This window comes from Microcaecilia unicolor, chromosome 3 (assembly GCF_901765095.1).
Source record: "Microcaecilia unicolor chromosome 3, aMicUni1.1, whole genome shotgun sequence".
NCBI classification, from domain to species: domain Eukaryota; kingdom Metazoa; phylum Chordata; class Amphibia; order Gymnophiona; family Siphonopidae; genus Microcaecilia; species Microcaecilia unicolor.
In genome coordinates, this window is record NC_044033.1 from 316286122 (window position 1) to 316300886 (window position 14765).

The following is a 14765-nucleotide window of genomic DNA, read 5'->3' on the forward strand; positions in this document are numbered from 1 at the left end:
CTCAAATCATTTTATGCTTCATAAGGCAGTTTCACGCATGATGCCGGTGGAACGAGAGTCTCTGAGTGGGGCTCTCAAGGTGTCCAAAGATTGTGAACAGATTGAGGCCGATATTTAGTACTGAGCCCGGATATTCAATGCCAGGCCGTTTCCGGTGACCGGCATTGAATATCCTTTTTTTTCCTTTTTTAATGGCTAGCTTAAACGTAACCTTCCAAGTTAATATTCAGCGCTGGCTGGTTAAGTTTATCATGGCCAAAGATAGGACTACTATTTAGTCAATCTGATTTGGCCGCTAAACTTAGCCACGAAGCACTGAATCTTTGCAGCTAATGTGATATAACCGGTTAGCTGCTATGCGCTAATATTCAGCGGAGGTAACTGGCTACTTTGTACTGAATATTAGTGCTTAGCTGGCTAAGCCGTTCCTGGCCGGTTAAATAGCTTTGAATATCGGGGGGATTGTATCCATTTGCCCCTGAAGAGGTGGATAGATATTGGAGGTACTCTAGAGTGGAATCTCTGGTCATGGCTTAAACAACAAAATGTGCTGTGTCAAGTACAGGGGGCTCCATCCTCAAGAAAACTTAATGAGTGAAAGGTGGAGCAGCAGTTTAAGCTCAGCTTCTAAGCTACTGGTGTGCAGATTGCCATTTGTGGCAGTTATGTGGCAGGAGCTGTGCTGCATTGGTTACCACAGCTGCCAGAATGCCCTGAGATCTCCCGCCTGGGGTTGGGTGTGGCATTTTTAGCTGATGCACTGTATGACCTGGTACACCTCTCCTCCCGGTCCATGACCTCGACTGTCTTAGGTCAGAGATGGCTTTGGCTTCGTCATTGGGTGGCAGATACAGCCTTTAAGACGCTTCTCAACCAGCTGCCTTTTTGGGGTGAATGCATTTTGATCTATTAACCTTCTGGAGTCCCAGGCAGTCAGGTTAGTTCTGATGGAGTTCCTCCCCCTGATTTGAGGGAAAGGCAGTCTGGATGATGACTGACAATGCCAAAGTGGTAGCCTATATTAACAAGCAGGGTGGCACTGGAGTCAAGCATTGTCTTTGTTGCTGAGCAGAAGTGAATCTGTTGGCCTTTTTGGCAGTCCACATTGCCAGCAAAGACATCATACAAGTGGACTTCCTCAGTCACTCCCTATTGGATCCAAAGGAGTGGGAGCTGGAACAGGAAGCCTTTCATCTCCTTTGGGACCATTGGAGGTTCCAGTCTTTGACCTGTTGGCCTTGAACAGCAATACTAAAGCGCAGTGCTTCTTCAGTCATTGGAAGGAAGTGGCCTTGCAGGAGATAGATGCCCTGGTTCAACTGTGTCCCAGAGAGGAGATCTTGTATGTCTTCCTGCCATGGCCTCTTATAGGTCAGGCACCATGCAGGATTGCGTGTCATCCCTTTTTAGTGCTTCTGGTGGCCATCATATGCAGATCTAGTTTTTCTATTGGGAGCCAGTCCACTTCCCCTACCCAGGGGTTGCATCTTGCTCAGGCAGGATCCAGTGGAAATGGAAGATCCTTCTGGCTTACAGTCTGGCCCATGAAAGGTGGCACTTAGTGAGGAAGGGGTTCTCATCTGCCATCATCTCCACCTTGGTCAAGGCCTGCAAGTCTTCCATCTCCCTGACCTATGTTTGGGTTTGGAAGATTTTTGAGTTCTGGTGGGTGCAACGCATTCTTTCCCCTTGGAAGGCCCAGGTTCCAGAGTTTCTTGGATTTTTGCAGCAAGGGTTCTAACAGGCGCTGGCACTGAACTCTTTGAAGGTCCAGTTAGTGGCTCTCTCCTGTTTTCAAGGAAAGATCCTTGGATTATCCTTCACAGCTCATGGAGACATTGCCCAATTTTTGAAGGGGGGTCACTCATTTGTGTTCTCTTGGGTCCACTCTTCGAGACCCTGAAGTCAGCCTTGATTAAGGGCCTCATTCTGAAGGCAGTCTTCCTGGTAGCGATTGTATCGTTCAGGAGGGTATTAGAACTCCAGGTTCTGTCTTGTTGAGATCCCTATCTCTCCTTTTCAGAGGATTCAGTGTCTATGCTCACTGTTCCTTCCTTTCTTCTCAAGGTAGTCTCCCCCTTCCATGTGAATTAGGAGGTGTGTTTGTCCTCCTTTGTGGACTGGGATTCAGAAACGTTTGCTTCATAAGCTGGACATACTCAGAGTGCTTCTTCAGTATTTGCAGGAGATGAATGAGTTGTAAAATGACGGCTGATAAAGACCTGCACAGTCCATCTAATCTGTCCAGCAGTCATAGTTTTATCAATTTATGATTGAACGAACAATCAAATAGTATTATTAACAACATTTTACTCGCTAAGTTCCACTTTAAGATGTCTTCCCCTCCCCCTCTGAGATATACAGCACCCACACTCATAGCATACAGTATGAATGTGGTATAATATACACATACTTGATCCTGATCTGTCCTTGTTATTTTCAGGGCTCAGGGCTCAGACCATAAAAGCCTGCCCGGCACTGGTCCTACTTCCCAACTACTGGAGTTGCAGTCGAAGCCCACTCCAGCCCATCCTGATCTATCTGGCCATATACAGGACACAAACCATAGAAGTCTGTCAGCATTGGCCTCACTTCCCTACCACTGGAGTTGCCGGCTAAGCACCACTCCTCTTGCCCATCATAAATTAACTGATAGTTGTTTTATTTTTTGTTTTATTTTTGTTACATTTGTACCCCGCGCTTTCCCACTCATGGCAGGCTCAATGCGGCTTACATGGGGCAATGGAGGGTTAAGTGTTGATATGTTAAGTTTTGTTTTGATACTATTCTCTTTCTATTTAGGGATCCTTTGTCTCTTTTCCACATCCACACATTTTTCCATGTTTCTCGGATCATTCTTTGTTCTCTTTCATGGCCCTAGGAGGGGTCAGATGGCATCCAAGTCCTCCATTACATGTTGGATCAAGGCAGCCATTGAGGCCACCTACATTTGCAGGAATAAGAGAGTGTCTCCTAGATTGAGAGCTCACTTGGACACAGTTCATCTCCTGGGCAGAGACCTGGGCAGTTTCTCCAGAGGACATCTTTAGGGCAGTGACATAGTAATCATTCTATTCCTTAGTGAAGCATTACAGACTGGATGTGCTAGCCAGAGCCCATTTGGACTTTGGTAGAGCTGTCATTCACGGAGTTCTCCCATCCATTGAGTCTGCTTGGGTACATCCCACTTGTCGGAATGTGCAGCCCAGATGCTAAGGAAAGTGAAATTTAGTCATATCTGTTAATTCCTTTCTTTTAGTTAGGCTGTACCATCCTGAGGCCCTCCCACAGAAGTCTACAACTGCAGGGACTCTTGGGGTTCTCTGTCTTTCTATCCAGTAGTGTTAAAAAAAATTGTGATTTCTTATAGCTGTAGTGGTTGATAGGGTATAGATGTGCTTTCTGGAACCGTCCGCTGCTTTGACAGAAGAATACTGAAATTTTCTACTGAACACTAGCAGGTTATACCAGTGATGTCACTGGGAAAGATCAGTTTCTCTACCTCCATCTGCTGGCAGGAAGGGATAACACTCACTTGTCAGAATGGTGCAGCCCAACTAAATTTCACCTTATTGTAGTAGAGAGTGACAGGCATTTCACTGGAGTACAGGAATTCAGCTCAGCTGTAATGGATTTACTATAGATTCCAGTACATTTTATTGGCCCACCATAAGAATTATTAAAATATGTTAGTCTTTGAGCTTTTGAGACCACACAGGTCCCTTCTTCAGATGTTTTGAGGACTCGTGCTCCTGAAAGATTGTATACATCATCATTTTTTGTTAAGTTCAGTAAATGGTGTCACAGCCTGCAAGGAATCTGGTTTTCTCCAGGATCAGTAGAGCCATTAGAAGTATATACTGCAAGGCTGTATAAAGACATGGTGCCCAGACAGTGAAAAGTCACTGTGATAGTGGATTCAGAAGAGCTAAGAACAGTGAGATGGGTAGATCTATCCTACTAGAGCAAAGGTCTCAGTGATGGAGTGCCATATACGGAAGGTGGAAACGTGAACAATAGAAAAATATTGAACTAACCTTTGCTAAGTATGCTGAACTTGCTATAAAACCTTCTGATACCGAAATAAAGCAAAATGCTTAATAGGTCATCTTAAGGACTCTGTTTCTCTGTTCTGTGTCCCCAGCATATTATCTGCCGCGGCCTGGGGAACAGCAATACCAGTTTCGCTACGTGGACAGCCATGGTGGGCTACGTGGCCAGAGCTCCCCCTTCACCTTCAGTGAGCCCCTTCCCATGGATGATCTGGTCACCCTGGAGGCTGATGAGGCTCATATGGACATGTTGCTGGTGGTCCCCAAAGCCACAGTGCTACAGGTGATATGCCAAAATGGATGTGGGGCTGTCAGGGTTGGGGCAGGGATTCCACCAGGTGCTCTGTTAGAAAAAGACATGCTTAATCTAGTATTTCGAGTAAAGTGGTGTGGTAGCCATGTTAATCCATTTTTAAGGTAATAAATAGAAATAAAGCAAAACAGAGAAAAGAAAATAAGATGATACCTTTTGTATTGGACTAAGTACATTTTTGATTAGTTTTTGAAGGTAATCCTTCTTCAGATCAGAAATAAGCAAATATTGACAAATATCAGAATACATAAGTGAAACACAAAAGCATCCAAGTGATAGTCTCACAGGAAAAGAGTGGGGTGGGTTAGGTGGGAAACAGGGAGGGCTGGGTGGGTGAGAGACAGGGAGAGATGGATGGCTGATAAGAGGGTGACAAAGCAGTAGAATTGTATGGTTTATAATGGGATAGAAAACCCAGATCTTTGTTAAGTCCTGTCTGGTGGGTGTCAAAATATTTCATCATTTTAACTTCAAAGGTCTTACCTTCCTGAATTGTCTTAAAGTTTCCTTTTAGTATTCTTACAATAAAATCATTCATGCAGTGTTCTGGTTTTGTAAAGTTCTGTCCCGCAGAGGTGACATCCTGGTTGTCATTGTCATGCTTTATATGACTCCAGCTTCCACCCGTCACATACAAAAAAATCCATTATATATAGCCAAGCCAAACAATACCGTCGTATCTGCTCTGACCCAAGACACAGAGATAAACACCTCAAAATCCTGACTGAATCCTTCAAACAAAAAGGCTACAACTCCAAAGTAATCTCCCAAGAATATTGCCTCTTCCCTTGAAATACCCAGAGAAGATCTATTGCAGTACAAGGAGAAGAAAGCCACAGAGAGAATTCCCCTTGTAATAACATACAGTTCAGAGCTAAAAAAAAAAAACTGAGAAAAATCATAAAAGATCTGCAGCCAATACACTAGGAGGACAAATTACTGAAAGAGATATTCTCAGCCCCACCAGTGCTGGCCTTCACATCCACCTAATTTAAAACATAAATTAGTAAAAAGCATGCTCCCAATACAAGCTCAAAAATGATCATACCGGACAATGATTGTACCGGACAATATACAATCTTCATTACCTTCGACCCTCTATAATTACCTCATTCAAGCACTATGCATCCATGTATTTGATATCAGCCGACCTTGCGATTGCCTTGACGGTACTATGTAAGCCACATTGAGCCTGCAAATAGGTGGGAAAATGTGGGGTACAAATGTAACAAATAGTAATAATAAATAAAAAGAAGAGCATGGCACATATCCCTGCAATATACCAATCTGCAAACTGTGCCAATACATTTCACAGGATCCCACTGCCAATCATATGGGAAAAACATTCAGCATAAGTGGATTCTTCACATACTCTTCTTCAAATGTGGTATATATCATTCAATGCAAAAAGTGTGTAAAAGTGCTGTATTGGAGAAACAAGCTACATGCTAAAAACAAGGTTTCATCTACATAGGCATCATATTAAGCATGACAATGCCAACCAGGATGTCACCTCTGCGGGGCAGCACTTTACAAAAAAGAGAACACTGCATGAATGATTTTGTGATGAGAATGCTAAAAGGAAAAATTTAAAACAATTCAGGAAGGTAAGACCTTTGAGGTCAAAATGATGAAATATTTTGACACCCACCAGACAGGACTTAACAAAGATCTGGGTTTTCTATCCCATTATAAACCATACAATTCTACTGCTTTGTCACCCTCTTATCAGCCATTCATCTTTCCCTGCCTGTCACCCACCTAGCCCTCCTTGTTTTCCACCTAACCCACCCCACCCTCCTCCTGTGAGACTGTCATTGGAATGCTTTTGTTTCACTTATATATTCCAATATTTTTCAACATTTGCTTATTTCTGATCTGAAAAAGAAGGGTTGCCTTTGAAAGCTAATCAAAAAATGTATTGTTAGTCCAATAAAAAAGGTATCATCTTACTTTCTTTTCTCTGTTTTGTTTTATTTCTATTTATTGTCTAGTATTTCATAAGTGTGTGTGGCAGTTGGTGATACTGGCCCCACTATTAAATGGGAATATTACTTTGTAGACTTTCACATATTTCACAGTATCAGTGCCTCACCACACAGGAAATTGCTCAGCTGAAACACCCATAGGTGGGATTCAGGTTGCTCACATACAAGGTTCTGGTAGTCGTGGTCTGTGGCCACTACCAAGAAGATGGTGGGTCTAAAAGGGCAATTCTATAACTGGGCTCCTGCATTTATGCGCCCCTTTAATGCAAAGTTACAGAATGCTAGCACTTAAGCATGTAACTGTACACTTACCCACGAGAGTGCTAGCAAGGCACTTAAGCACTATTCTATAAGGGCATGGGTAAGTAGCATGGTACATAAATGCAAGGGGGTGTTCACCTGGGTGGAGAATGGGAGGAGCTTGCGCTGTGCTGCCATCTATGTATGCCACAGAATACAGTAAGTTATGCACGCCATTGCCACAGTTACAACATAAATGTAAAGTGAGCTGATGCTAAGCTATGTTAGTATTCTATAATGGGAAATGGGCACCAGATGCTATTATATAATAGGCTCTTCCCACCTGTCCTTGGGGCATCCAAATGGAGGCACCCAGTTATAGAATTGCCCCTAATTGTGGAAATTCCCTGTTGGATATGAATGAAAGTCCACAGTGTCTCATCTCCCCCCACTAAAGGGAATGGCAGTAGGTAAGGCTGGGACAGGCTTTGAGTGAGTTTGGAGCTTGGGTATGAAGGAAGGAGATTCAGCTAAAAATATAATTGAAATTGAATAAATAAGACTTGTCCGCCTCCTTTTGGAGACAGTGCTGTGGGGTTGGAACATTTTTCCAAGAGGAGAGGGTATGACTGGTAACCCATAATATTTAGGCGAAGAATCAGAGAGACCAGGAAGATCATACACTTAGGCTTTCCATTTGATCCAGATGATGATGGGATGACCTGAAAACATTTCTTCTAAGTTAAAACGTATGCATTTGATTTCAGCTGCAAGAACTATGTTAGCCAGTGACTGGAAACTAAGTTGCTGCTTGAGCAAGGATAAATGGAAACCAACGTCATGGATAAACTCACCACTGTTCTTCATCAGAAATATAGGAAGGATAGTCCTGTCTAATCCCTATTCTTAGAATATCTGACTAAAAGTAGAAACAACTATAGTTCTTCGTTTACCTTTTTATCGGTAAAATGCCTACATTTTGTTTGGCTGTGTGATACAGGAGTGTTGTATTCTTTACATACTTGTGGGGTTCATGTGTTTATGTGTCCAGTCACAACAGACCACTCTGTTGTTGAGTTTTCTGTTTTGTGGCTTTGATTATTCCTTTTCAGTTGTGTACTTTGTTTATACATAGTTCTTTCTGCCCCTATAGATTATGGTTGAATATTAGACACTATCATATAAAAGTATAATTATGCTATTGAACCTGTTGGGAGAGGATGTAGTCAAGGCAGTTAGCATATCTGTGTTTAAACAGGATATAGACAAGTTCTGGAGGAAAAGGTCATAAACCATTATTAGCCATATTGACTTGGGAAAGGCACTGCTTATCTCGGAGTATGAATGATAAGGAATGGCTCTACCCCTTGGGATCCTGCTGGATACTTGTAGCCTAGATTGGCCACTGTTGGACACAGGATCCTGGACGATGGACCTTTGGTACAACCAGTATGGCACATCGTATGTCCTTATGAATATTGACCCAAACATTTTAGTTGAGAAGTAGTAGATTACTTGATTTGTCAAATGAGCTTTTGAAACATTTCAGGGTGAATAATGGTGCCACTTTATATTAAATATATATTCTTGCAAGTCCCACAGTTCCATGCTTCTTGGCATGGAAGTATTTTACTGTTTTTTGCAATCAGATTAATGATATTGTACCTTCTATTTTGTTAAGAAATAAGAAAAGATATTTAAAGACCATACCTTTCCTGTTCCTTGGTTTTGGAAAGCCAAGTAATTCCACTTGTCCAAATTTTACTGTTCTCAGTTTGGGAAGTCAAAAAGAAAAGCACATCAAGAGGGGCATAATCAAAAGAGATGCCCAAGTTTTGCTGAGGACGTCCTCACAAAACGTCCCGGTGGAGGGGCGGGGAAACCCGTATTATTGAAACATGATGGACGCCCAAATCTTGACATTTAGGTCGTCCTTAGAGATGGTTCTCCCTAGACTTGGTCATTTCTGATTTTCGGCGATAATGGAAACCAAGGACGCCCATCTCAGAAACGGCCAAATGCGAGCCCTTTGGTCATGGGAGGAGCCAGCATTCATAGTGCACTGGTCCCCCTGACATGCCAGGACACCAACTGGGCACCCTAGGGGGCACTGCAGTGGACTTCATAAATTGCTCCCAGGTACATAGCTCCCTTACCTTGTGTGCTGAGCCCCCCCAATCCCCCCCCCAAAACCCACTACCCACAACTGTACACCACTACCATAGCCCTTACGGGTGAAGGGGGCACCTATATGTGGGTTTGTGGTGGGTTTTGGAGGGCTGACATTTACCACCACAATTGTAACAGGCAAGGAGGGGATGGGCCTGGGCCCGCCTGCCTGAAGTGCACTGCACCCACTAAAACTGCTCCAGGGACCTGCATACTGCTATGATGGACCTCAGTATGACATTTGAGGCTGGCACAAAATATTTTTAAAGATGTTTTTTGAGGGTGGGAGGGGGGTTAGTGACCACTGGGGGAGTAAGGGGAAGTGATTCCCAATTCTCTCCGGTGGTCATCTGGTCAGTTTGGACACCTTTTTGTGGCTTGGTCGTAAGAAAAACAGGACCAGGTAAAGTCGTCCAAGTGCTCGTCAGGGACGCCCTTTTTTTTCCATTATGGGTCGAGGATGCCCATGTGTTAGGCATGCATAAGTCCCGCCTTCGCTACACCTCCGACACGCCCCCATGAAGTTTGGTCTTCCCTGCGACGGAAAGCAGTTGGGGATGCCCAAAATTGGCTTTCGATTATTGCCGATTTGGGTGACCCTGTGAGAAGGATGCCCATCTTCCGATTTGTGACGAAAGATGGGCGTCCTTCTGTTTCGAAAATGAGCCTGCAAGTCTACCCAAACAATAAAAGATTGACAATCCATTCTGCGTATCTTTATCTTTTTTAACAATTTTTGAAAGTTGAAGACCTTCCAGTGGAGGGTTTTTGCATGTTACTATTCCCATTGTCCTTTGGGGGCAGTCATGTTGAGAAGAATGTCAAAAATAACATCATAGACAGTGAAGACCATTCTATCTCCACTCTGTTCCTGTCCCTCCACAGCATCAGCTGAAGATGTCCCAACAAGAGAGAGACATCTCAGTTTGAGCTGATGTTTCATTTTTATGTTTTCTTTTCTTGTCTTCCCGGTCCCTTTCACCTCACAGCATCAGCTGGAGGATAGTCAGCAGGAGAGGAACAGCCTAATGAGGGTGAAGCTGCAGCTAGAAGAGGAGGTGGGTGATCTGAAGAACAAGATTGAGCAGCTGGAGGAGACTCTGAGGACTACAAAGGCTGAGCATGGCAAACTGACAGAGCAATACGAGGTGGGCTAGAAGAAGTGTGTGTGTGTGTGTGTGTGTGTGTGTGTGTGTGTGTGCGCGCGCGCATATTACATATGCTCATTGGTGTAATTCTCTAGATGAAAGACGTTTGCTCAGTGATATGACAAAGGAGGCGCATGAGATGGGTACCACTGCTCTCATTTCCACCACCTGCTTCTTTTACAGGATATCTCAGCGTCAGAGACAGCAGTGAGGGAAGAGCGAGATGCACTGAGTCATCAGCAGGCAGATCATGTGGCTAGAATTCTGGAGCTGGAGGAGGACGTGCAGGTTTTCAGTGAGAAGGTGCTGGAGAAAGAGGAGGAGCTGAGCAGGTAATGAGTATAGTGTGGTCCCAGGTATCCAGAGTCATTAATAGAACAATGTTAAGAGGAAGAAGGTTTCAGCTTAACCTTCTTGGTTGTATGGATATAACTCACCGATTCTCCTCAGCTTTCTCACACAGCAGTCTGGTTTTCAGGATAACCAACGTGAATGCTCATGTTTATGTTTATTATTTACTTACCATTTGGCCTTTCTTACATTAAAATACCAAAGTGGTTTACAAAGCTACAATTACAGAGAAAAAGAAACAAAAACAGAGAAATCCCATCGAGTAAAGACAAGCAGGTGATAAAATAGCAATTACCCAGCTCCTAGTACAGCAATAAAATGAGACTCTGCCTATCATGTCTGCCAGCAGTGACCTGAAGGGCTCAGTCCATCACACCACTAAAGGCCAATTCAAAAAAGTGAGTCTTCAGAGCAGTTTTGAACTAGAGAGATGCACAGGGACAGAAATTTCACCCATCCCCAATAGGATCTAACCCATATCCACCCATATCCGCTTAGATCCCATCTTCACTCTTAACCGCAGGAGTCAACGCTATTATTTACTTGCTTGCAACCCTCTGTTCCTCCCAACACCAACAGCCTCCCATGGTTTTTTGGATGGTATCCACTATTCAACCACTTAGTGTTTCAAGTCTCAGTCTGGCATTTCAACTGCCTCTCTGGGCATTCCAATCCTCATTCTGGCACTCCATTTTCCTCTCTCCTTATGTTCCTAGCCTCATTCTGGTGCTCCAGTTGCCTCTCATTGTATTCCAAGCCTTATTCTGGAGTTACCAGAGGTTTTGACTACACTTCCGCGGGAGTCCCATGCCATCTTCTTCCATCCCTTTGGGAATCCCATACCCATGGTTTACACGGGATTTCTGCAATCCCCATTCCCGTGCAGCTGTCTATTTTGAACTTATTATAGGAGGACTCCCTGCAGAGGAAAACAAGCAATGAGTTCCACAGGGAGGTCGCCAAATAAAGCAAGGCTGAACAGTGGGCAGAATGTAATCTGAAGTGGGAGACTGGTGGAATGTCTAATCAGTTCTCACTTTGTGGCCAGAGCATTCAAGAGAGTGTGTAAGATACAAACAATAAAAGATAAAGTGGAAAGCCTAAGTACAACAGAAGGACCTTAAACTGTCTATTTGTTAGATTCTTGATATATTGCCTTCCTGTGGTAGAACCAAAATGGTTTACATATTACATACTGTAGCTTTCTATCCCTAATGGGCTCACAATCTAAGTTTTGTACCCAAAAGGACATAGAGAACAAATGGTTATGATACAATAGTGGTGTAACATAATTATATTTGGAAGAGCTACATAGAAGCGTTCGTCAAGAGGTTGATGCTTGACATAATTTGTGTGTATTGGAAACCAGAACACTTTGGGGGCTGCAAGGGCCGGATCTGAAAAACAGGAAGGTGGAGAGCTGAGTCAGAATATTCGAAGAGGCCCAGACTGTGACATTTGTATTAGCCTTTTATTTATTTATTTGGATTTTTCTCGCACCTTTTTGAGTAGTAGCTTTTGCACTCACACTAGCAGATTTCATATACTTCCATTCTAAGGGAGGGTGATGCTTGAGGCAAGATTGTACCCAGTAGATTTCCTGTGTATTTTTGAGATATCAGGTGAGTTCCCACCTGGACAGTTCCCCCCCCCCCCCCCCCCCCCCCCCCCCGGTCAAGCCTTTTTTGGGTTTTTTTTACCAACCGTAGCTTCTTTTTTCTTGTATCGAGTCCCATAAGTCTTGGCGGTGCTTTTTTTTTTTATGGTATCTGGAACAAGGAAGTTAGAGCAGCATACAGATGTACACAGAAGGACGCAGAGGACACATAATAACAAAATAACGTCATAGGTAGAGTAGTAATTTGTTATAAATCGTAATCAGTGTGTCATTTTGAGGGGCTAAATTAGGTTGAAACCTAGTTGGGGGGGTGTAGGGGGCATTGCCCCCCTCCCCCCCCCCCCCCACATGAAATGCAGTTTGTATTTATCCATTTATGTATTTACTTGTTATTTATGTCATTTAGATCCCAGATTAAACATGAATTAGGTTGAAACCTAGTTTGGGGGTGGGGGGGCATTTCCCCCCCCCCCCCCATACACACACATGAACTGCATGTCTGGAAGGGGAAAGGGATGTGTAAAAGATAATGTTGTGGGGGGGGGGGATGAGAGGGTACTTACTGGTCCCCCAAACTATCTGGGAAGAGAAAAGGGAGGGGGATTACTTGCCTTGTGTGTTTTCTGTTTTTTGGGTTATGGGTGGGAATTGTCCTCTCTGGTGTGGTGGGAATTGTCCAGATGGGAATTGGTGGGTTGGAACTGTCCGGTGGGAACTGTCCAGTTGGGAACTGACCTAGAACCATTTTTGATTATGGGGGATTTTCCATGAAGTTTGATTGTCATGTGTGCTCTGTAAGGATCTCTGCTGGGTTTGTATATCCATGCCTCTCTCTCTCAGGTTAAAACACAAGGTAGCAAGCTTGGAATTGAAGAAGGAAAAACTCAACGAGCAGCTGAAGCATGAGAGCGCAGAGAAGGAGCAATACAAGGTGGGTGTGAGTCCTAAGTCATAGCCTGCATGAGGCAGCCTCCCACTGCTAAACTTACCTCCATGTTGTTGTCTTTTTACAATACATATGTGCCCAGGGTGTCACTTTTTTAATGTTGCTACAGTTTATACAGATGTACCATGTATCTTAAGGTATATGGGGCTTCATCTTACAGTACTTGTGTGAGAAGGCTGTGAAGCAGAGATGGACCCTTAATTATATCCAGTGTGAAACAACAGGCCCTATTCAAAAAGCACTCTGTGTCTGTGGAAAAAATCTTTGTTCAACAAGGCACTGCAGAGTTTCTTATGCCATAAAAAAAATACAGTACTTACCAACTTCTTGTAGGGGACCTGTGAGTGTTCCATTTGTTATTTTTAGGTGATGGGATTTTTTTCCAAAGCAAATTGAGAAGCAGCCTCTCTCATTACAAAATAATATCATTGCCTTTCCTATACATGTGAGCACATGTGTGTACAGGACATGAGATGCTGGGGGCAAATCAACCATTCTAGTCATTTTATAGATTGACCCTAAGGCACAGCTCTGTTTATACTGAATCTGAAAGAGAGCATCATAAGTAGATAAATTGCCTAGAACAGCTGTTCCCAAACTGTACACTGCGGCACCCTGGTGCGCCGCAGCAAACTCTCAGGGGTGCTGCGGCAAATCCTGACCTTCCTCCTGCCGCCCACAATCCAGCATCACTCCCTGCTTCTCACAGGTCCAGAGTCTGCCGCTTCCTCCTTCTTCCCCCACCTCCGCCTCAGTGCTTGAAGCTTACATTTTTGGGTCATCCGCGTTTCACTCATGCACTACGGGGACATCCCTCTGCCACGTCCGGCCCTTGCAACAGGAAGTTGCATCAGAGAGGGCTGGACGCAGCAGAGGGAAGGCCCCGGGGTGCCTGTGTGAATCGCGGACAGCCTGAAAATGTAAGCTGCAAGCACTGCAGCGGCGGCGGGTGAAGGAGAAGAAAGTGATCCTGGATCTGCAGAAAGGAAGGTAGTGAGTGATGCTGTATATGGGGAAGACAGAGGTGTGCTGGACTTATGGGAGGAGGGGGGCTGCAGGGAAGGGAAACATGCTGGTCTATCTTGAAGGAGAGGGGCTGCAAGGAATGGTGTGCTGGACTTTCTGGGAGGAGGGGGTCTGCAGGGAAGGGAGAGATATGTTGGATTTATGGGAGGAGGGGGGCTGGAGGGAAGGGAGAGATGTGCTGGACTATCTGGGAGCAGAGGGGCTACAGGGGATGGTGTGCTGGACTTTCTGGGAGGAGGGGGTCTGCAGGGAAGGGAGAGATATGTTGGATTTATGGGAGGAGGGGGGCTGTAGGGAAGGGAGAGATGTGCTGGACTATCTGGGAGCAGAGGGGCTACAGGGAATGGTGTGCTGGAGTTTCTGGGAGGAGAGGGTCTGCAGGGAATGGAGAGGTGTGCTGGACTATCTGGGAGGAGGGGGTCTGCAGGGAATGGAGAGGTGTGCTGGACTTTCTGGGAGGAGGGGGCTGTAGGGAATGGAGAAGTGTGCTGAACTTTCAGGGAGGAGAGGTGTGCTAGAGTGAGAGGAGGGGGCTGCAGGGAAAGGGAGACCTATATGGTGGAGGGGGGGATGTGGAGACCTATGTGGAGGTGGGGTGAAGAGACCCCTGGGGGGGTGCCGTGAAAAATTGCTCGGACACTAAGGGTGCCATGAACTGAAATATTTTCGGAACCACTGGCCTAGAAGAAGCCAGTGTGGATATGTGTTGGTTCTTAGCGCTCTACTTTTAATTCTTGCTTTGTCTTGCCTCATCCACTGCACTTCTGTTGTTGCACTCTCCTTAACACCTTGCACCCTGACTGGACAATCTTTTTGCTTTTGCATCTTGTTTCTACTCATCCCCTCTCATTCAAGTGGCTTCTTCTCATGATTTGCTTTTGTCAGGCTAAAACTAATTTCTTTATTTTCATTTA

General features: G+C 44.6%; 1 protein-coding gene across 2 annotated transcripts in view; it reads left to right on the forward strand.

Moving 5' to 3' along the window:
- The window catches only part of CALCOCO1 (calcium binding and coiled-coil domain 1), a 188343-nt gene that overhangs the window by 71175 nt on the left and 102403 nt on the right, over positions 1 to 14765 (forward strand). For both annotated transcript variants that reach the window (XM_030198341.1, XM_030198342.1), the window contains exons 4-7: positions 4145 to 4335; positions 9752 to 9910; positions 10094 to 10242; positions 12720 to 12810. In XM_030198341.1, the coding sequence (XP_030054201.1) occupies positions 4145 to 4335; positions 9752 to 9910; positions 10094 to 10242; positions 12720 to 12810 (590 nt within the window). The remainder of the gene's footprint in view (positions 1 to 4144; positions 4336 to 9751; positions 9911 to 10093; positions 10243 to 12719; positions 12811 to 14765) is intronic.